At 42.3% G+C, this 23,795-nt stretch overlaps 2 protein-coding genes across 2 annotated transcripts in view; both read right to left on the minus strand.

The window, feature by feature from the left end:
• Positions 1-252: 252 nt before the first annotated feature.
• On the minus strand, positions 253-2,736 carry ARL4A (ARF like GTPase 4A). The gene has a single exon (XM_083578928.1). It carries the CDS (start codon positions 2,726-2,728, stop codon positions 2,126-2,128), a length of 603 nt encoding a protein of 200 aa, XP_083435054.1. The 5' UTR covers positions 2,729-2,736; the 3' UTR covers positions 253-2,125.
• Positions 2,737-11,308: 8,572 nt separating this feature from the next.
• The window catches only part of SCIN (scinderin), a 49,169-nt gene continuing 36,682 nt past the window's right edge, over positions 11,309-23,795 (minus strand). Inside the window, exons 11-16 of the mRNA XM_083578616.1 lie at positions 23,524-23,694; positions 22,404-22,581; positions 21,857-21,978; positions 19,389-19,466; positions 16,326-16,386; positions 11,309-13,683 (exon numbers count right to left, since the gene is read on the minus strand). Coding sequence (XP_083434742.1) covers positions 13,550-13,683; positions 16,326-16,386; positions 19,389-19,466; positions 21,857-21,978; positions 22,404-22,581; positions 23,524-23,694 — 744 coding nt within the window. The 3' untranslated portion in view covers positions 11,309-13,549. The remainder of the gene's footprint in view (positions 13,684-16,325; positions 16,387-19,388; positions 19,467-21,856; positions 21,979-22,403; positions 22,582-23,523; positions 23,695-23,795) is intronic.

Raw genomic sequence — 23,795 nt, forward strand, 5'->3', positions numbered from 1 at the left:
AACACCATGGCTAGCCCCTTATACTTCATATTCAGTTGTGTACATAGGGCCTCAGAGTTCAAGAGCAGTTATGAAGAATGCTGAACTGTGACAAAGCAACTGCTTTTTTAAAAGCAGTTGAACTTTTCCACAATTTAATGAGAAAAACCTATTTTATACCACAGTATCAGGCACTGTAATAAAAAAAGAATTTTAAACCACAAATGACTGTATCAATAAGATTTCTGTTGTAAACATAGAACGTAATGCAAATTGCCATTAAATCTTTAATAAGATACCTGCGATTTTTAACATTGTCACATTTACAAATCTCACATGAATAAAGGGTTCAGTTTCATGCAGACAGTTCTGATAAAAAGTATGATCCGCACAGTAAAATGTTGTCAACTTCTGTTGCCGATGACTCATTTGGAGTTGGGTTTATTGAGGTTTAAGAAGTTATCCACATTTCTATAAATATAGACATTAAGTGACTTTTCAATGTCACTAGTGCAGGTACATATAACCAACGTACAAAAGCTCCATTGGAAGCTACTTCAATTCTTTCAAAAAGGACCAGGATTTCATTATTTTTTTTAATTAAAAAAAAGCTGTCACTTTCAGTATTGGAAAACACTAAAGTGCATTTTTGGTTACCTTCTAAGCAGTATCTGGCTATAAAATTTGATTTTATACAAGTATCAATAAGTTATGTTTCCTGACATTCAGATAGCCTCCCTATTTTCCAACTAATCCTCCCTATTATCTGACTAGTAGGTAAGAGAACATGCTAACTGTGTTGTGGGTTGTGCCAAGTGGAGAAGTCTTGTTACCCCTTGAGCTGTTCTCTTACCATGGAATTATTCTTATGTTTCACAGCACCAATAGAGTAATACAGGATTCACATTAGCCCTTTAACCTGCTACCCAAGTTGCCCATTTCTTTATTTTTTAAAAAACTGTACCAGTAAGAAAACTCATTTCTTTCCATCATATGCTGTCCCACCTACTTAACACTGTTTGCATGACTGTAAACAAGGAAAGCTTAAAGCATAATTTGAGCAGACACAGGTCATCTTTAAACTCTTGTTTTTCCACAGTGTCAAAATGTTTCAAGTGTATAAAGCTTTGATACATTCCTAAGAGTACTGCAAGGGTAATAAAATAACCTGGCAGTACATTTTAACAGCACTGGGCACGTGGGACATGTAGTTTTGTTGAATTTAGCTTAATTTACAATTCATTATGATCAAATTTTATTGCCATCAATTTCATTTAAAGGTAATATTGCACTATAAAAATCCAGAAACCCAAGTCCCTTATGGTCATAGTTTACTTTTGTCTCATTGTTCAGTGTTTGTTGCGAGCAAACATTTTAGAACATGTCTCCATAGGACAAATAAGTATGGTCCAAACCTGATTAGCACTGCTTAACGATGCACAGCTATTTCTAAAGAACCCCTACACACCAAGACATGCTACATTATCAGGAAACTCATCCATGCTCTTATATGTTCCATACTTTTTCCCTCTATCAAGCTTCAGATAACATGAATACCACAGTAGTGGTAGTTCAAATCATCCAAGCCACAAGTGTTATTTTAAGAGAATAGATCTAAAAGCATACCATACTGCCAAACTTTCATTAAAAACCCTCCACATTCACAGCCTGCTTAAATAATGGTATACTAGCTCCATATATGTTAAAGGATACTATTTTAAAGCTGCATATCTTCATCTAAACACTCCACATACAAGCAGTAGTTGAAAAAACACTGAATGCCTTGAACGCAGTTTTCTTGCAAAGGCACTCTCAAACATAGTATTACACCACCAAGCAGAACACTCTTCATTGTTTTATTTGGCTATTTAAGATATCCAGGTCACATTTACCCACCCATCTGTTTCCTGATCATTTTGTACTATGCAACAAGGGAGCTGTTTCTGTTTTGCTTTCTTTATATAAAAAAAGTAGTTGTAGTGCCAATAACTTGTGGGGAAACCAGGTAAAAGGGTCTGCGTCTGCAAAGCTTCCCACCAGGCTGAGTGTTTTATTAGGCTGTACAGGATCCAAACAAGCAGGCCAGGTGCTGGGAACTGTTTTAGTTCAATGCCAAGAAGGAATTACCCCTCATGCCTACAGCAGCTCATCTCTTCTTTTTTTGCTGCCTCAGCATTTTCCTTCGCTTAATTATCATATCGTGCAGTTTCTCGAGTCCTTCTTTCAGCCCATCTCCTATGATAGCACAGGTAGGCTGCAGGTGCCACGGCGTGGAAGCGCTCAGCTCGCCTGTGGCCAACATCTTTTCCATCTCCGAGAGCGACAGCGAGTGTCTCAAGTCCTGCTTGTTGGCCACTATGAGCACGGGCACCCCTTGGTTCTCCGAGATTCGCGTGATTTTGTGCAGTTCCGTTTTGGCTTCTTCCATCCTCTCCACATCCACAGAATCCACCACGAAGACGATGCCGTCCGTGCAGCGGGTGTAGGACTTCCAAAGGGGCCGCAGCTTCTCCTGGCCTCCGACGTCCCAGAAGTGGAAAGTGACCGTCTTGTTGTTGCCCAGCGTCACCTTGATCTTCTCGGTGTTGAAACCTTTGGTGGGGACAGTGTTGACGAACTCGTTAAATTGCAGCCGGTAGAGGACCGTGGTCTTGCCGGCGCAGTCCAGCCCCAGGATCACGATGTGGAAGCACTGGAAGGAAGGAAGGCTCGACAGGATCGACGTCTGCTCCGACAACCCATTCCCCATCGCAGGGGAGGGGCCCGGGGCGAGCTGGGGGCACCAGTCGCCCGCCGCCGCCTCAAGCCGCCCGCTGCTGGTCTCAGGCTCCTATAGTCACGGTCCTTCCCTGCCAAGGAAAGAAGCGCAGGGTCAGACCCTGAGGACGATCGCGGGGCCGGGGCGTGGACAGGACGACGAAGAAAGCCCGTGGCGGGCGCAGGAACCCTGTCGAGAGGCGCCCACCACCCCCTAGGCGCAGCTTTCCCTCCGCCGGTAACAGTAGCTCCAACAAGTCTCCCAGTGACGCTGCAGCAAAGGAGCGCCGCTGCCTATGGCCCGGCCGCGCCTCCTCCCTCTTCACCTAACCCCACACGCTTCCCGCCCCTTTTCGCACAGCGCGCCTCCCATTGGACGCAGAGAGCTGCGGTGGGCGGGCAGCGAGGCGGCGCAAAGGCAAGCCGACCCTCCAGCTCCCTCTTTTTCTCTTTGGGCCAGAGACACGCCACTCCGCCGGATTGCTCGCCTTCCTTCCCGCCCATTGGTCGCCGCGAAGCTGCTGGAAGGCGGGAGGTAGCGCACGTCGCCTCCTTGCGGCCACCCTCGCCTGTAACCCACCCACGCTTTCTCCTTTGCCGGGAACGGGACGTGCTGCAGCGCCCGGCCCCTTTAAGCCGTCAAGGTAAAGGGAGTCACGTCTTGAGGGTGGAGAAGTGTAATAATAAACCCCCAGCTCTAGCCGCCCTCAACCCTTCAGGCCCCGCCCCTTTTCTGACAGGACACCCGACCTGCCTCCGGCAGCGCCGAAGGTCGTCCAGCACCCCCGACACGAAGCCCCTGGGTTTCAGGGCGCCGCCTAACGGCTCTCCTGTCGGCCATTCCTCCCACCTGTTAGCCACGCCGCGGCCCATCTCTGGAAACGCCACCCTCGACAGCCGTCGTGTTCTTCGGTCACGAACAGAGGGAAGGAAGAGACGCCGCGTTGTCTCGCTCACACGACTTCGCCTCAGGCACGAAAAAAAAAAAAAAGACGCGCTGGCTTCAGCCGCGCCACACCAGCCGCCCGCCCCTTCGCCTTTCCCCTTCAGACTGGCGGTGAAACGCCGTCATTGTAACGGAAAAGCCTTTCCGTTGAGGCGCCGCCCCCACCGGCGAGCCGTCGCCTAGCAACCCCTTTCAAATGACGCCCTCGCGGAGCTGCAGCTTCTCAACGGCCAACGCCGAGGCCCCGCCCCTCCCGGAAAGCCCCTCCCAGAAAGAGTTCCGTGTGCTCGCCGCAGGCTCAGCTCTCCCTAGCCCGTCTCGGCGGCCCATGTGCCGCGTCACGTGAGCTGTCAGATTGCTGGCCGCGTGTCCGTCCCTGCGCCACCGGCGCTTGGGCCACGCCCCCTCTCGCGCCTCTACAGCTGCTAGTTCTAAGCCACGCCCCCCGCCGCTGCTGCTGCGCCGCCGCCTCCAAGCCCTTTCCTGCCTGTTGCCTCTGCTCTGCGGTTTCTCCCGGTTTCATTCCGCGCAAGTCCTCGTTTGGGCGCGTTGCTTGCTGCTTTTCTTTCCTGCCCAGGGCTACTGGTCCCATAACTGGGTCTAAAGAACTGAAAATGTGGGATGTTCATAACCAAGGCGGTGGATTTTAACCAGAAAGGAGGAGGAGGAGGCTTTTTTTCACACCAGGAAAAAAATGGACACCTGTTGGATTTCTGCCTGTTCCATTGAAGGTGCAGGCATCTGGTTAGAAAATGGCAATGATAACTTTGGAGAATTCCTCCAGACTTATACACAAGCGCAGGCCACAATGATGAATTGCAACTGCGGAACAAAGAGAAAGATTCCCCTCCTCCTTATTTAATTTTACTTATCTTTGTCCACCCACCTTCCCACCCTACTCAATATTTGTACTGGAGCAAAGGCTTATTCCTCACAGAATTGGCTCATGAGGTTGGAAGCAATCTATCTCCTTACAATCTTCAAAAAGCGCCCTTCATTTCTAATTTACCATATCAGTCCACCCTAACATAATAAAACACACTGCAACAAATCATTTTTTTAAAAAAAGACTCTTAAGGTTCTGTTCACACTCCTGCTTACCGTGCACATTCTGCATTTCCAATACTGGGTTTTTAATCCATATTCACATGACATCCCAAATGTGTATGTATCCTGCTTGTATTGTTTTTCAAACCAACTTCACACCCACTGGAATCCTTAAGCCATTTCTAATTCATCTCTAGCTAAGATGTGAACCCTTTTGCATAGGGTAAAGACATCCCCACCCAGTCATCGCCCCCTGGTGTGTACACAAGCAAAAACAAATTGAAATGGTGCTGATGTGAATTTAATTTACCTTTCATTTTATCTTCCAAAAATACATTTTTGGCAGAACTCATTTGTTTCAGATGCAGAAATCCGGGACTTCGCTCTCGGCTTCCTTTAATTTGTTCTTTTCCAATTTATCTGGACATTCTACAACCTTGTAGTCACCAGAGTATTTGCCCAGGGCTATCCAAAGAGGGCCATATTTTAAGAATGTGTTTCTAAGTGCACAGGTTCCTAATATATATTTGACATGTCATGTATTAGCCCTACATTTGCAGATTATATTGAAAAAGCCATAATGAATAAACAAGAGGACTCTTGCGGCCTGAGGAGTTCCATGGTTACCTCAGAACTCCTGCTTTATCGGGGAATTTACTTAAGTTGCTGTCTTTTTTTTTTTTTTTGAGTTTTAGTTTAGTGTTTTGCTTGCTGTTACGTATGTGTTTTTACATGAATAAAATGTGGTTCCTTTAGCTGTTGTCGGACTTCAACACCCAGCAACCCCAGCCAGCATGGCAAATGGTCAGGGATTGTGGGAGTTGCAGTCCAACAGTTGGAGAGCCATTACTTCACCATCCCTATGCTATGTTTCTAGAGGGTGCAAAAGAGTTTTCAGAAGACCATGAAAGAACATTGGGAACAGAGAAATATATCGTTAATTTTTTAATCCTCAATTTAAACTCAGACATTTCTTACAGTGAGTTCATTTTGCAGTATTTAAAAATAAGGGTCTTTCTTGGCAAAATGGCATGCATGTTCTATGGGGATTTTATTACTAGAGTATTAACATTTGACTGAAAATGTGGAGAAGCGCAACATAATGCAAATAACAAGTAAAATTAACTGGCGTGCAATGTAATTTGAACAAAGTAGATTTTCATAATCTCTGCAATGTCTGCTGAACACTTCTCCAATAATTTGCATGTTGCCAGCCTGAGTTGTTTTGCTTTGATATTGGAAAAAGTAGTTGCTGGACGAAAATCAATTTTATTCTTTAGAAAATAACAAAGCTTATAATCAGCAGGAGTTGGCAGTGATTCATATTACGATGGAAATTTGTTTACCTGACTGGACTACTTGATTAACATTGCAATCCTACTCCTTGTTTAAGCCAACCCAGGTGGGGTTAAGATTGCTCCTAAATCCACCTTTCTCAACAGAGCCTGGAGGTGCACCGACATAAGGAATCTACTGGTATGTGGGTACTGCAGAATCCTTATTCTATCAGAGCTTGGTGACGTTGGAGAGAAGGTGGGATGAGGAAATGTTCATTTACATAGTAGCGAGCATTTTGTATTGTTAGTGTTTTTAAACTTTCTCTAGTTTTAAGTTGTTATTTTATTCTTGTCAAATTGCTTTTAGGCTTTTTTACTGTAAAAAGCAACTGATAAATGAAAGCAATAACAACAGCCACTTACCTATTCTCACTCAGTCTCACGTGATGAAATTAACAATACAGGCGACTCCCAAATTACATGGGGGTTACATTCCAAGCACCACGCATTTAAGTGAAATTATGTACGTATATTTGAAACACCGTTGAGAAAGCCTGCAAACACCCCATTCTGCCCCTTTTCATGGAGTTTTTGTGACATTTTTGGGTCACTTCTTTTTCTTTTAAATATTTTATTAATTTTTTTGTAACAGTTTGTAAAAACAATTATCCAATTTTACATTTTTCAATCCCCCCCATTGACTTCCCTCATCTTCCCCTCCTTGGTTTGTTACGTTTTTTGTTATCATCTGCATGTTAATATACATAAAATGTTATTGCATTGTTTTTCTCCATATTTTACTTAAATAAAATTGTGAATGTTTATTCAAAACTTGCCAATGAGTCCATCTCTTTTTGTTGTTTCTGTAGATAAGTTGTAAAAGGTTCCCATTCTTTTTTAAAGTCACTATTGTCCTTTTCATGCAATTTGTCTGTTAATTTTGCTAATTCTGCAAAATTAGTTTCAGTTTTTCTTGCCATTGTTCTTTCGTTGGTACTTCTCCAGTCTTCCAACCTTGAGCTAATAGAATTCTTGCCACTGTTGTAGCATACATTAAAAATATCCATTCTTATTTCGGCAATTTTTGACCTGAAATACCTAGCAAAAAGGCTTCTGTTTTTTTTATTTTGGGGTCACTTCTGGGTTTGGCGTGTTGTGTGCATGCACAGTCGTGCACCTATCGGACACACCTAAAACAGTTGCTGCCTGTATTCCTATTGGAGACCAAGCAAGTGCTCCCTTCTCTCCATTGTCAGTACAAAGACTGGATTCAAACTAATTCTGCAGGTAATAACAGCATATCACCAAGTAGGTGATATCACCAGCTCCTTATTTACGAATACATTTTTTGTACTAAATGAGGAACAGGAAGCAAGCCTACTGCCAAACAACCATCTAAACAACTCTCCTTTACTCAAAAGGTGGTAGCAATGATGGTTGCATGCATACAATGTAAGTATGCGGGATTCAGAGAAGAGCTTCATTTAGTGGCAAATTCCACACCTAGTATGCACTGGTCTTATTGTGCATGGATGAAGGCTGCAGGGAGCATCTCCTATTTGGATCTTTACCGTTGCTTCCCATTCATCCATTGAACTAAACTTATTGGTCTTCTTATTCTCTTGTGTCTTGCTTGGCCATATTTTCTCTCACTTTGTTGAGTGCCCATATCCAAGAAATATATCAAACTTTCACGAAAGCAGCGATGAGAATTATAATTGCTGCGGCTCATTACAGGCTGCTTGTAGACTTATAGGCACTGCTATTTTCCAGATGATTAATGGCTTGTTCTGCTAGGGATTGTCCACTCATTATACAGTCAAGGCTTGTTCCTGAAACTGGGAGCCTCTCATCTAGGATTCGAGCAAGAAAACAGAGAGAGGGAAGCTAACACATAATAGGAAGTGGAGGGTGGAAAGGCCTCATCAGAGCAACAAACATTAGCAGTAGTCCTTTCCTGCCACCTGCCTGAAAACTGTATCAATGTTTTCAATCCACTGAAAGACATTAAACCTGATACTGCTATTTTTGTAGTTTATGAGGAGGAAATCCAAATGATGTCAGACAGCAAAGTGAAAATGCTGACTGGGTTTTCTCATGCCAAGTTCCAGTTTTTAAATTGCAAAGTAGAATCCTTAGGAAAAATTATGTTACAATTATCTGTGCTAATTTATAAGGAGGTGCATGTGCATAGGCAAGAAGATGATGTCTGTAAGGAAGTTTTCTTGGTGCCAGCTCTGACATTATTTCAGTGTCAGGCAAAAACTGTATTGCCAGGCATCCTGCTGATTCTTGCTTCGTGGGGTGGAATTAGTTTTACAGGTCAATTATGTGGTGTTCATGACAATGGAATGGGGGTTCTTGTGAAGGTTTTCTTTATGAATACACCAGTGTTTTTAATTTTGAATCCTATGTGTTTTGTATTTGAGATGTGCTATTTTTATATTATCCATCATCTTGAGATGATTCATGTAAGGTGATTCATACCTAATAAATAAATCACATGGAATCTGGTATCCAGCCATTCTTGGCAATAAAATATTAATTCCTGGTTGACATTTTCCTTCAAGACAGCTGAGTCTGAACGAATGCTGTGTTTTGGTGGTTATCCGTCTAACCTAGCCATAAGGCAGACAGCAGAACATTACATCTTGCTGCTTTAAAGTAGATATTGCCCCTAGGTTAATGGATCTGATGTTATTTCTAACCTCCTTCCACAATCCATACTAGTGAAACAAGGAGTGCTATCCTATCCAGAACGAAGTCCCATTGAGTTCAAATAAGCATATTTCCAGGTTAGTGTTGTTGAATTCAGAGGCTTGAGGCTATATTAGAAATGAGAACATGGACCGAGACTATGGTTTTAAATGAAGATGTTTGTTTTAGAATACTTTCCTTGCTCACAATTACAGATGGATGCTCTTCCTTCCAGAATTCTCTATGTCCTGGGGTGGACTAGTCTATGCTTAGGACAGAGCATTCTGGAATCCTGGTCTGGATCAAGGAAGGGATCTGCCATAGACATTATATAGGATTGCAACATTATACCTTATTTTACTCTGGAATGCATCCCTTGTAAATCATGGAGATGTGAGAAAGGAAAGCCCATTTTTTAAATGAAACATTCATTCTAACGTATATACATCTTACATTCAAATAGCAGATGCATTAAATGCAAAACCAAAAAATGATCCAAGTGTTACTTGCAGAAACCACATTCCATATTCTGTCTGCAAAAACCATATTCCAGATACTATATCAGGCATACAATAGGATGGGTGCCAGTACAACCATCACAGGCATATATGAAAGAAATGCAGCTCTTCATTTGACTCCCTCTGTACAAATATATGCCCATGCACATGGTGTTCTGCTGCACACACGTTTCTGGGGTGACTGCAATTATTTCAACAAACCAGTTTGAGATCATCACCTCTGTATGAGTCACATTTTTTAAGTTCAAGGGAGTGCCACTAACATGCCCATTCTAAAATATGTTTTAAAAGTAGATTGCACGCATCAACTTGATTAACAATCATGTTGTTTTCATGATAGACACTCTTGATGTACAATTTAACAATACAGAAGTATGTTAACACACACTGTACAGATAATGCCAGTAGAAGGAATTGGTGTTCAGAGTTTTCGCTATTGGGTTAATGTCAGAATCAGACAACACAGAGAACAATTTAAGTTGCTTACTGGTGGTGGAAAATATAGCACTGCGTTTCATTTGTCTTTTGTTGATTGCATTATAAAAGGAAATTGCTAATCAGGCCTTTCATTGTTGTGTTCACGCAAATAGTAATAAACTTTGTTGTTTTCCATAAGGTGACCCCTTACAAGCTGTGCAAATCTCTTGTGAGAAAATGGGATGCAGCTGTACAAATCTTTCTGTTCTGCATATCTGGAGCCAAAAAAAGTAATAGACCTAACAGCTATGAAGCAGCTGAAACCCCTATGCACATGAGCTATGATGGCCAGTGTGTTGAGGGGTTTTGACTAACATGGTGTGTAAGAAATGCCAACAAGGTGGTTCTGATGACTTGTTCACTCCCACAAAGAACAGAATTCTGCAATCTCCAGTGCATTGCACCTAGTGATAATCAAATCTTATTGTAGGATCTATATTCATGGCCGAGTCCTGATGCTATTTTATTTTCTTTTGATTTATTGATACATTGTACTTTTATTATATATTTTATTTGCATTAATATATATAGTTGTTCACTGCTTTGGGGGCCTTGAGTTAAAAAAAGCATTATATAAGTAAACCATACCATATATTCTTTAGCATTTGAATCTTGTGTATTTCAGTCAGACAGGAGGTTGTAATGGGGTGGGGGGCAGTCAAAGATAATCAGCCATTAAATGGCCAATCACTCCCATGAGTACTAAGCATAGGCCATAAAAGTGGGGTCTTTACCCTTCCAGAAGGAATTGCTAAATTTAGTGAGTTGGGGCGAATCTACACTGGTTGGTTATAACGCTAAAAATGTGTTATAAAAAGGTGACACCAGAGGGCGCTGCAGAGCTGCAATCTGTTGGCAATGGGAAATTGCATTGAGAGCTATATAACTTTTTATAAATAGTCTTCCATAGCATTTTTACAGATCAGTATAGATCAGGCTTCCTCAACCTTGGCCCTCCAGATGTTTTTAGCCTACAACTCCCATGATCCCTAGCTAGCAGGACCAGTGGTCAGGGATGCTGGGAATTGTAGTCTCAAAACATCTGGAGGGCCAAGGTTGAGGAAGCCTGGTATAGATCCATCCTTGGACTGGATGGCCTCTAAGGTGCCTTCCAAATCAAAATCTGTTTCTAGACTGAATTATCCCTTTGCTGAAGGCAGCTACATCTCATTTGAAATTTAGTAAAGCATGAAGAGTCATGGTGTGCAATATGCACTGCATTACTAAACCAGTACTAATCTCAGTGTGATATTTTTGAAGATGCACATTAATTATCCTGCTAGCAAGAGCTAGTGGAACAAAGGGGTTAAGAATGTTAGATTAGCCCCAGTTGGGTAGCTCACTGAGTGACCTTGGAGCAGGCACGCTGTCTTTGCCAAAGCAACTCCACGGGGCTGTTGATGGGAGGGACCACGTACAATACTCTTTGGGGAAAGGTGGGATAAAAATGTAAGAAATAAATATAAAGAGATATTTACATCTACCTCAGAAAGCTAAATAAAAGATAATTTCTTCAGTTAGTGGGAAAATAAACTCTATGAATATAACATCATTAGTTACATTAACAAAATTAGTTACATTATGATAAAAGAAGGAAAACAACAATGTAGTTAGATTGTTCAGGATTGGAAAGCATTTATTTATTGGATTCATACATCTATAAATGTGTCTAATTTTTTTTTAAAAATGCATAATTTAGAAAATTTATAGTCATCACGGCTGTCACTTTTTTGTAATGTATTTGCTTCTTTGAAATATATACTTTAAAAAATAGCAATGTATCAAAATATGACTTAGCACATAGATGCTCAGGTCCAGAAAAGGAACGCTTTATGAAGAAGCAGGCCTCTTTCGGGTTTCTTGCTAGATCAGGAGCCACACATTCCCCCAAACAGCAATGCGAATCCACTGTGATCTTCATTCACACTCTATGGTGTGGCATTCATTTGCTCATCCATTCTTTACAGCTATTTCATGAGAACTCTTTGACATACATTTTTTTCATTTCCAGTTCTGCGGGCATCTTGCTCACTTTCTGCCTCTACTCATATAACACGCCATGGTCTGGATTATGCAGATTGATCTGGAGAGGTGGTAGAGGAGGAGGTGGTCCCAATGTGTGGGGGGTTTTTTGGCAGGCCACAAACCTCCACACAACCCTGCAATGACGTGAAAAGAGTGGTAAACCCCAAACAGTAGCATGGCGAGGAACCAAGCTTTGCTGAAATGTGTTTAGACCACAGTTTGGGCACAGAAAGAGGAACAAATAGAGTTTTCAGCAAAGGAGCACAGCTGGAAATAGCTTGAGTATTTCCCTCTAGGCTGTGGCTCTTACCAGTTACATGGGCTAAGAGGAGAGCTCAAATATAGAGACTCTACAAACACACTGTGCTTTGGCTCACTGGGATCAGGGAATTGGTCAAACAAGTTCAGGGATGATATAGTTCCCTTGAATGGCAACGCCCATCAACTTTGGTGGGGCAGCCCCCTCAAATATTTTATTGGGAGGTTGGAGTGACCTCAGCCCCTAGGAGTTGGCTCCTATGTCAGGAGGTACAGGGACTGTAAAAAAAAAAAAAAATTACTATTACAGTCCCCTGGAGCCTTAAACTTTTGAGAGATAAGGCAGAATTAGCATCCAGTACTTGAGCTAAAAATAGGAGACATTTTGAGGGGACAATGAAAATTCACTGAAAAATACATTGTCAACAATAACTAAAGCGAAAGCAATCTAAAAAGACCGCACCAGCATTATGAGCTAGGCGAGAGCTCTGAGAAATCAGGCGAGCTTCTGAATGCTCACTGAGAAGTCATGATTACCAAGCTAGGTCTGAGCTGAGTGTAACTCATCCACCGCTATTCCTAACCAAGACCTGCACTCAATTACATAACAAGCCAAGCCACCGGCACAATGGAATGCTATGCAGGGGGTGTTCTATTGATCTTTTTCAAAACTGAATTAAGCCTTGGATTTGGGGGAGTTATGCACAGACTTGGAACTGGAGAAGGGCCATTTCCAGTTGCATCTGGGAACATGTTTAGAGAATGTGTGCATATTATTATACCGAGGGTCACCAATGTGACACCTGCAGGTACCTGCGCAGGCTTTTCCCGGTGCTCATAGGGCCCCATTCCTCCCCACCCCACTTTTCACTGAAATTAGGCTTGAAAGAAGCATTGTATTGTAGCCAGCCAAAATAATAGGTTGAGCTGTGTGTGTGTAGTAGGGATGGGGGAGAAATTTTATTCAGTTTACATTTAAAGCTCAATTGATCAAATTTGCACTCTCCGAAACAATACGAGAACCAAAACACAGCCATGCATGTATCCAAATGTTGTGATGCAGTTTCCCCAACAAATGTTTACAAAAATGCATATATTGGGGAGAAATGGGCATAAAATCTAACATTATTAGTGAAAATAGCATGCAAAAACGCATTATATTAGAAGAAAATGCTTGCAAAAATGTATGCATTGGTCAAAGCTGCATATGAAAATGTGTTTATTGTGACAAATTCTTAAGAAAACACTTAAGAATTTTCATGAGGATCTTTTTTAAAAAAATTGAAAGTTGCTGCAGAAATGTGGAGAACAGAATTCAAAAATGAGAAACTGAGAGAACCAAAGCTGGCAGGTCCTTCACTCTCTTGTGTGTGGTGCCCACAGCAGTTTTTTCCAGTTTAGAAAAATATTGGCAACCTCTGTGCTGTACACACACACACACACACACACACACACACACAACTGACACATGGACCACAACAGCAGCAACATATACAGTGATTTGCAAACACATGCTTAAAGCTGCCAGAGGATGGCTGTCCTGGGATATCTCTTCTGCAGTTGAAGCTTCAGTTTTTCCATTTGTTGTAATCCCAGCCCAAGAACCAGCCTGTGAATGTGGGGGGTTCGTAACCTTGCTTCACAATAACAAGTGGAGTCCCTTTATCTCGCCCAGAAGGATCAGTCTCAATGTAGCGTTTGGCTGAAACACATGAATATGCAAGATAGTAATCCGTTAATTTATCAGTGAGGGAAGTAACTTGAACATTACAGTTCAAACACAGATCGCCACCCGCAATCCTAAACTCTCTTCTTTGTTCACTGCAACAGACAGGCTGCTCTGTGTGTACCTCTTTTCACATATGTGTGTGTGAAGTGACCTTGCCCTCGGTAGAAAGATATGTCCATATATTTTTTCATGCCCCTCACATCCTTCCCTGGCTCCAATATGTTGGTTCAGTGCACAGTCGCTGAAAACCACACCTAGCCTGCCCCAGCCCTGATCTGTAGCCTGCGTGATAGACCAGAGGAATTGAAAAATCAGTGCAAGTGGTAAGTCTATGCCGGGGTAGCCATTTTCCTGGCACTGCTTCCTTCACTTCTAGGTTCTAGACCAGTGGTTCCCAACCTTTTTTGGGCCATGCCCCACCTAAACATCTCTAAAATCCTGATGCCCCCTCCCGTGACATATAATTCTTATTATTCAAAAAGTGAACTATTCATGTGGAGGAAGCCTAAAAGACCATTAACTGTTAATAACTCGTTCTCAAATTCCCCCCCTTAAAAATCAAGTTGCCCCCCTGCGGAGAGCATACCCCCCCATGTTGGGAACCACAGTTCTATACCAAACTGGGATCACTGAATCTTCTCATACGGATATGTAAGCCAGTCCGCACTGTAAATCTTGGCCATTATTCTGTTTCTGACACCACAATCCTATGCATAGTTACTGGGAAGAAATCCAATTAAATTAATTGGGACTTACTTCCAAGTAAAGATGCATAGGATTGTACTGCAATTGACTTATAGTACTATCTAAAACAGTCTTGTAAGCTCCATTGATTAGGTGCTGAAGGATCACTCCATCCCTTGAGTTATAGGGTTCATTCAGACATTTTTCAAAATGCAGAAGCATCTGTGAAGGCCTCCTGCTCTTCAACACCCACATCAGCGTTCTCTTATCTTTCAAATAAACTTCCGCAACTTTTCCAAATGAATGAGTTTATTGATTTCATTTTGAGCTGGATAATGTTATTTGGGTTTGTGTTGTTAGCTTTGATTTCATTGTTTGTCTTATTGTAATCTTGTTTGTAAACCACTAAGAGCTTTGCTACAGAGCCATCTGGAAATTTAATAGGTACACATTTTAAAAATGCAAAGCAGATCCTGTCCATACAAAAGATCTGAGTCCTGCAGGCATTTTAATAATCAGCAAAATGCCTATTATTAAAACAAATGGGGAATGTGTGAGCTTTTATACTGCAAGGACTATTGGGGGGCTACAGTCTGTCTCATGTGAGATACACATTGCATTGTCTTAATGATCCCCCCCCCCATAGACCACCTAGGGCACCCATTGGGCTCCTTTGGGCAATCAAATGCACACAGGACATGAATCTTAATAAGCCAAGATGCAAATTGAGGTTTTTGGATGTGTGTGCAGCTTCCTTGCTCTTCCTTTTTGTGGAAGAAACAAACAAACAAACCAGAAACTGTTCAGTAAACTATAGTTTCCCAGTTTTGTCGAAACATGGTTAACTGTGATTAATGTCTTTGGAACAAGCAAAGATATTAAGACAACTTTGAACCATGGGTTCACAACCTGGCTTGTTATGAAGCCAATAACCATAGTTTCCTGGTTCAGATGCAATGGAAAACTACAGTTAATTGAAGACTTTGGCCTGTTCACTTTTGCGAAGAGGATGCATGCATGGAAATTCTTATCTCAGCTTAGTAAGCTGAGATGTTAAGATCAAATCTGGCTTTTCTCACAACAGCGTCCCCAAATATTCCTTATCAAAGTGAATAATGCTTATTTAAATGAGACAGAGAAAAGGGGAGAGTTGGGAGGGGGGGTTCTATTTAATAACTGCTTTGATGAATTTTGTGGATTTAAAATGTTGACCCTTTCTGTTGTACAAGGATACAGTTTTAAGTGACTATCATGCAGAGGTCATATGAAGAGGTCCATCAAATGATACATTAGGGGGGGAAATAAGGCACATTCACAAATGCAGGGTTAATCACACACACACACCAGCTAAACCTACAATTCTCCAGAGTTTTCACTAGCAGGTCAACAAGAAAAGTAGCGGAGTGATAACTCATACACAAATGAAGATGTCCTATATGGACAGAGGCTATCACTATGCCCCAAAGGTAATGTGGGAACAGGCCCAAATTATTCTGGGTCAGCAGTGGTGGCTGGCACCCAGTGGGGCTGGTCGGGCAGAACTTTAGGAGGCCAACAGAACATGGAGATGAAGGCAGTCACAGGAAGAGCCAAAGAATTCTACCTTTGCCCCATTATCCTCCCTGAGGATTTTTACATGGGCGACACGGAGACTGAGGAGGAGACTGACAGCCAGCACCACCCTGGGAAAATTGCCTTTGCCTCTCACAATGGGCCTGTCTGGAATCTGGATTGGCAGAAAGTAGGGGGGCAAACTGAGGGCTGACTGAGGAGTTGGTGGGGCAATACCCCATCCGCCCAAATAGGCCCGCCTCTACTGGGGTTGCCTCTGACTACCTTGTCTGATTAGTATAAATAACTTGGGAGAAGCTCTTCAAATATCCCCTTTCATTCATCTAAAAAAGACTGCATCAATTTTAATCATAGCTTACCTGATTTAACTGATTCAGTGCGTTCCGTTTCATTTGCATCCTTACCAATCCAGAGAAATATCTAGGATGTGATGAAGAGAGAGACTGCTTCAACAAAGTGGTATAAATTTGAGGTTTCGCCACAGTTTGACCTGTATATAAAATACTAATGCCCAGCATTCAAAGTCAGGGATGATTTCTAGTCAATATTTAAAATTCAGCTCCATGATTTGCCCACCTCTGTGGATTTGCAGTCCCATGGCCTTGAAAATTTCTTTCAGGCTGCATGTTGTCTTATTTCCACCTCATTTCTCTACTGGCCACCAACTTTTCCCAGTCTTCCCCAATCTGGTGCCCTCTAAATGTTTTGGACTCAGCCCACCCAGCATGGCAGTGATCAGGGATGATGGGAGTTGCAGCACAAAACATCTAGATGGCAAAAGGTTGTAGAAGTCCGACATTCATCTGTCCTCCTCTCCTTCAAGCCATTTGCGTCCCTTAGGACAACAAAGGCTCTCCTTTCGGTGTCCACATCATCAGAGATGTGGCAGGTGGCTTCATAGGACAGGGCCTGCTTGGTGGTGACACTCCAACTGTGGCATGCTCTTCCCAGTGTGGCTTGCCTGATGCCTACTTTGATGTCATTTTGATGCAAGGCAAAGACCTTTATATCCCCCCAGTTTTGTCCATTGCTTTTGTGCACATTGGGCTCCTTGGAGGAAAGGGGGGTGTAAATGTAATTAAAAGCCTGGAAAATTGCTCCCTCCTTTTGCCTCCTGTTGGTTTCTGGTTCTCCTTAATTTCTCTTTCTCACATAAAGGAAGAGAGAAAAGAGTCTGAAACTGGACAAAAAGGCAGAAGAAATGAGATAGCCCAGTGGTTCCCAGAGTGGTTGGTACCACCCCCTGGGATTCCCCAGGGGGGTGTCAGGGGGTGATGGGGGGCTGGATGTATAAATGACCATCAGGCTTTGAAGAGCATCTATCACTGGATCAAGTTCATCAGTTTTGTCAAATTAATTAAACTATGTAACTTTAATTGGATTTTGAATAAATGTGCAATTAACTGCTACTGTTTTGAAAAAAAGAAAATTGCCCCCTCCCGCATATGCTTCCCCAAACCATGGGCTTTCGGGGGGGGAGGCTGTTGGCTCCCTCCCCCCAGATGAAGCACGATCCCCAGATTCCCGGTTTTCTTTGATTTATTTTTAAAGAGCAAGTTTTTAGTATTTGTAGAGCACGAGATACATGACAAAATGTGCAGGCACTCTTCTCCTCATTTATTCAGCAAGGAGCTTGCCTGCTCCCACTTTTCAGTTATGGATGCATATTTGTTGGTTGATTTGGAGTGTTTACTTGTCCCTCTTCCCAGAAAAATTCCTTTGGATACCCTTGCCCCAACCCTTAAGATACTCCTAAGAGGCTACATGCACTGTGGGCGACCTCGCCAAGTGAAGGGAGGTGGGTGTCTAGGAAAGTTTGGGGGTTTTTTGCTAGTAGAACCCTGGCTAGGGAACACCTTTCCCAGAGAAGCTTGTCTGGCACCATCTCTATGGTCTTTTGAACACCAGGCAAAGACCTTTTTATTCACCCAGATCTTTTAATTGTGTTTTGAATTCAATCTGTTTTATACTTCCTCTGGGTAATGGCAGTTTTCTGTTATCTTTTCAGCAGTTTTTTGCTGGTTTAATTATGATATATTGCAATTTTTAGCATTATTTTGCTTGCACGCTGGCCAGGGAATATTTATTGATGGGCAGCTAAATAAACTGTGACAGAAGAACTAGCGGAAGAATGATTGACAGGAAGGGAGGGAATGGAGTTGGGACTGACTGCTAGCTTGTGCCAGCTGAGAAATGAGAGTTGGAGAGTGTGGTTGTGAGGGACAGAGAGGAGGAAATGAGATGAGAGAGATATTAAATTACATATTTAGGAGAGTTGGCATAGCTGTTATGAAACGGAAGACAGTTACTATAAAAAAAATTGTATATGAAGACCATTTGTGCTGAATATCATGTTCCTTAATTAAAGATATGTCTTATGTTCAACTGACTTGTTTTCTGGTTTGGGTGGATTCTCAGATACATATATATAAATAGTCATCTTTTTACTTTTGGCAGAGCATCTGCTAAGTTCTCCAGGTCATCTCTGAGAAAGTGGTGTGAATGACTCATTTAAACATGTTTTCAAGGGAATTGCTCAATAGCCAAGCCAGAGATGCCAAATGTCATGTTGAAATGGGCCCCAAGAAAGCCAAGCATCTAGGACATTCTTCTGGCAAATATAGTCATTTCTCAAATATATTCAAATAAACATCTTTTACAACTGCTTGTTTTAAAATAGAGGTCTCTCCCTCCCTCCATGTCTCCTCCTTTAACTTCACTTCTGTGGAGTTCTGTATGCCATTCATTTCCTTCACAGCACATCCCAAGATTTTCTTTTATCATTCTTTGAACTCCTTTACACAACAATCCAGGTAAACCAGGGGTCAGCAACCTTTTCCAGCTGTGGGCCAGTCCACTGTCCCTCAGACCATGTGGTGGGCCGGACTATTTTTTTTTGGGGGGGGGATAACAAATTCCTATGTCCCACAAATAACCCAGAGATTCATTTTAAATAAAAGGACACATTCTACTCATGTAAAAACACGCTGATTCCTGGACTGTCTGTGGGCCGGATTGAGAAGGCAATTGGGCCGCATCTGGCCCATGGGCCTTAGGTTGCCTACCCCTGAGTTAGACCATGGCTACGGAATGAGCCTGGCATAGGCTATACCATTTCAGACTAGAAACAGGGGTTGCCACTTTTGAATCTTTCCCCAGGGAAAACAAAAACAAAAAAGCAGAAGCACAGCTCCCTGCACATAAAAAGCTAGCATTACAAACCAGCCTGCTGTGCCAGTTTTCTATTTGCATGTATCTTTAATGGGATTGGGATTTGAAGATGTGATTACTCCATCTGCAACCTGAAGTGGTGCAGTCCATTCTTCATCTTACATGTCCTTCCACTTAATGCTGCTATAGGTGTAAACCAGATTGTATGTCTCTTTTGTCCCACACAGCTCCGTTAATAACATGTGCCTTACCTGATCCCAAGTATCTAGCAGCATGACGTCATCTTCAGCCAAGTCCTCCTGAGTGAATTCTCCAGGAACCTCCTCAATCTATGTTTTAAAACAACAACACTTAGTGACATACATTCCTGTATACAAAATAGCACAGACTAGTCTACAATGTTCTCTGATTTATGAGTGGATGTGGAGGTAGAGTCCATCTTATGCTGGAAGTGGCAGAAGCTATTTAAGAGCTGGTGAAGGCTGGGGGTCAAAATCGCAAGCAATGGACAGTATAGGTTGGACTGTGGGAGGTTGAAAGGGAGAAATCACAGCCAGGAGAACAGTTAGAGACTGTGTCACAGTCAAGATAATGCAGTCAGGCGTTCAGGACCAGCTGTAGCAAGGGGGGAGGCCAAAGTGTCAAGGGTTAGATTATATCTTGTCTTTATTGAGCATTTACTCTGATTATACAGTGGTTATACGGCAGTGAGCACTCATCCTAATTTGCTGGTGGGGTGTTCATATGGCTTTCCATTAATAATTTGTTCATCCCACACTTTCCAACGCATTCCCCCATCACATTCCAAACCTCAGAAAGTCTTAAGTCCTTTAAAAAAAAATGGATTTGTTGCATAACAAAATGCTTTAATCTACTTTAATCGCACACACCTAAATTGATGGTATGTGCTCGAATTCCTCCTACAAAATAGTGACAGTTGGGAGGCACCCATATTTTCACAAACCAAATAATGTGGAATACATCCTTCTTGGCCAATCAGAATCTAGGACTAGCCATAAGACAGAAATGTTCCAGGTGGCATTACACCTATGGCAGCGTTTGTTATTTAGCTGTCTGGAAACTTACCCAGGCAGTGAATTTGAGGCTGCTGCTGATTTATTTTTAATAAGCAATGGACATATTGTGCTTGCGCTGAGGAACCATGTTTAGAAAGGATTTAAATAAATAATAAAATGCAGTAAATCTGTTAAATTAACTAGATACCAGGTGACATTACTTTATTTTTTAAAACCAATTAGCAGATTATTTTTTTTAAGAGAAACACTTTTTTGGTACAGAACATTGCGTTTTAGAAAATTAGGGCAGATGTGTGTGGGAATTTGCATTGCACTTGTTACTTGACTAATGAGTAAGCCGCCACCATTCGATACAAATAAGAGAAAATAGGATAGTTACTACTAAAAAGTTCATCTCCCTCTCCCTTTGTACACAGAGCAACTAGACTGCCACTAAACGATAAAATTAAACTGGATATTTCAGTCCTTCTCATACAACTTTGAAACAAAATGTAAGCCCTCTTACACTGCAGAAAGTATGTGTTTTCATAATCAAGCCAAGCTTTGTTGCATTAATATGTTCTTCCTCAAAGCTTCCTGTGTTTTGTTCTAACTTAATTATATAGCAAAATTGGAAGATCTCAATGGAGTACCAGCTTAGTATGCAAGTATATAGAGCCTATAAGTCAGTTGCTTCCTTCAGAGTCCAGATACACTTGATGGACACAAGGAGCCATGATTTATTAGACATTTAGGTGAAGCAATGAGCAGATAAGAATCTCTCTGTCTTATTTTTATTTAATTAATGTTATTGGTTATCGATATTTGTATTATGAAAAGTGGTCCTGGAAAATGTCTCTTCTACTTTTTTAAAAATTATATGTATGTATATGCAGTGCTTTTTTCTAAAAAATGTTTAGGGGTACTCTCATTTTGACACAAGAAAATCACCATTTTATAGTTCAAATCGGGAAAAATAAATACAGTAAATGGACAAAAGTACAAAGATTCACAAAATGTTTAGGGGTATGCATACCCCTGTGTCCCCGGAGAAAAAAGCACTGTGTATATGTATGTTTGTATGTATGGAAAGAGAGAAAGGGAGAGATTCAACAAAGCTTTCCTTGGAAAAAATGTTTTAATCCATGCCTCATGAAGATCCTTTGTGTGACCTACATTTTTATCCACCAGTGTTGACTCAGTTAATCAATATCTTCTTTGCTTATTCTGGGCTTGACTACTCAGAATTCTTAAAAGACCCTTCTGTTTTCACACCTATTACATTTCTCAAGGCAAAAGGAATGTATCGAACTCCAAACATAGCACAGCTATATACCTGGAGGTTTTTCAACTCTCTTTGACAAAGCTTTTGAGCCACAGTATATTACAAATAAATATATATATACTGCTTAGTGGCTCAGTGGACATGGAGAAAAACACTGGCCAGAAAGAAATGAAAAGGGAAAAAATAAAAGACAGAATGGCAGGATTGTCAGTGCGTGGGGCAGCATTCCTCCGAAATATGATCAACTATAAGGCAGCCTACGTCTGAGCCCTCCATGTTATGATAAATTTGCTCTATGCCCTGCAAATGATGTTCTTCCTTGCTCTGCAAAGGATGTGAGTAATCTCATTTAAGACCCAGAGATGGAATGACCATAGCAATCAAGGGACAGAGCAGAAATTATCTGCCATATACTTACTATAAACCTGCCGGTCTTATTAGAACAGCCATAAAGACGTGGAGGATGGTCTTCAGACTCAGTCAGTAACTGTGCCGATGTCTGGTATTCTTTCTTTCCACCAAGGGCACTCCAAAATGGCTCTGGAAGATACAACAAAAACACTTCCTTGGTGAAATGCCCTGCGAACAAGTGTTGAGGAAACAAGATTGTTAGGGGTGTAAAATTTCAACACTGAGTGCTGCCTCAATACAGCTGTGCTTCCATCATGGGGCTCCTCCATGCAAGCCAGGAAGTGACCTCTCCAGACAACGGAACGACTCTTCTTATATTTGCAGCTGCAATCTCCTGGATGATGCAGACGCTGTTAGGCAGTTGAAAGTGTGTGCATACTCTGTCCGTTTCCCTCCCACCCACCTCCTCCTCCATATGGCCCTGGGCACTGGCAACCCACGTTACACCACTGATACGGCCAGTAATATTAGGAAGCCATTTTTCCAAATGTCAAGGACTGTGGACAATTCCTGCATCAAATAATAGAACGCTAGAATTGTAGAGTTGTGCTCACCTGGTTCCTGGCCTTCTTCAATCCTTGAGGTTTGGCACTTGAGGACACCAGCTACATACTGTGCCCCCTTCTCTTCTTCTCTGCTTGCTCCTTTCCCAATCCAGGTATACCCAGCATTACTTGGCAGTTTCAAAACAAAAACATCATTGGAATTCAGCGAAGTGGCATCCGCATCAACCTGAGACAGGAGTGAGATTGCATCAGTCTCCTGCTTCTTCTTTTTTATTTCTTTCCCATTTTTGCAGTTTGCAACATTAATTTATGCCCAGAACAATCCCTCTGACTTCACAGGTGCCACTCAAGATGCAAGCTCTTAAAAGGCCAACACAAAGAGAGAGTCCTAATTATGACGTTAAAAATAAACTAGCAGTGAAAGGAAGGTTTTGCTGTACACACATCTCCATTCCCACCCAGCAAAATAAACAACAACAACTTTTTAGGAAAGTGCTTTTGGCAGGACTTTCAACTGACTCATAAAAGTTGGATCTGGATAACACTGAAAAATACATACGAGCTTCAATATAATCCAGTTTCAGTGCGGCAATGATACAACCTAGTCAGCAAACATTTATGTGTGGGACCTGAAATCAGTATACAGGGCCATTCAGCTGAATGGTTGCACAAATGGAAGACACTGCAAGAATGCCCAGTAGCACAACAGGACTCCCTGAATCTGCTCCAGAGGGTCAAGGATGTCTCTTTTCTGAAGCCCTGGAGAGGTGCTGCTTTGGCCCATCCATACCTTGGTTTCATGTGGATTGTGAACCCCTCGTGCCCGTTTTAATTCCCCCCTCATATGGCATTCTCCTACGACGACTGCTACTTTACCCTATCTCTTCCCCAAATCTGGAGATTCCCCATGCTATGAAAATCGAGAGGGGAGAGCTGCTTTGATTGCATACATACGGAATCAATGTATTCAGCACTGAGCTAGATGGACCTCTCTCAATATAAAACAGCTTGCTAGGGTCTTATCACACCTTTCTACCTGACTGGGGCATATCTGCATGCAGACACACGTGTCTGCTACCATTACATCTAGCTTGTCCCCGGCTCTGGAATTTGGTGTCCGTTTCATCTTGCTACACGGAGAACAGGTTTCCGAACGCCTATTTCTTACCTCGACAATCCTGGTGATGGATGCTAGGTTCCTGCGGATTTGGAACAAGCGTGTTGGAGCTGCAGGCTTCTGTCCGCCTTTCTTGGATGTCCCGTCCTTGTAAACAATGAGCGGTTTGTCTTTGAACAAACTCAACAAGTGCAGGGGCTCCTTGCCTTGGCTGACTCTGATCTGCAGCGACGTTTGAAGGGAACAGCACAGAAACAGATTTTTACGAGGCTGCCTGCTGCCCTGGCCTGCCCTGGCCAACAGATGCTTCACTGGAAGTTGGC

This window comes from Podarcis filfolensis (genome assembly GCF_964270895.1).
Source record: "Podarcis filfolensis genome assembly, chromosome: 12".
Classification (NCBI taxonomy): domain Eukaryota; kingdom Metazoa; phylum Chordata; class Lepidosauria; order Squamata; family Lacertidae; genus Podarcis; species Podarcis filfolensis.

Bases quoted from the DNA above. Each gene is read 5' to 3' on its own strand.
- ARL4A (XM_083578928.1), bottom strand. From the start codon at position 2,728: ATGGGGAATGGGTTGTCGGAGCAGACGTCGATCCTGTCGAGCCTTCCT.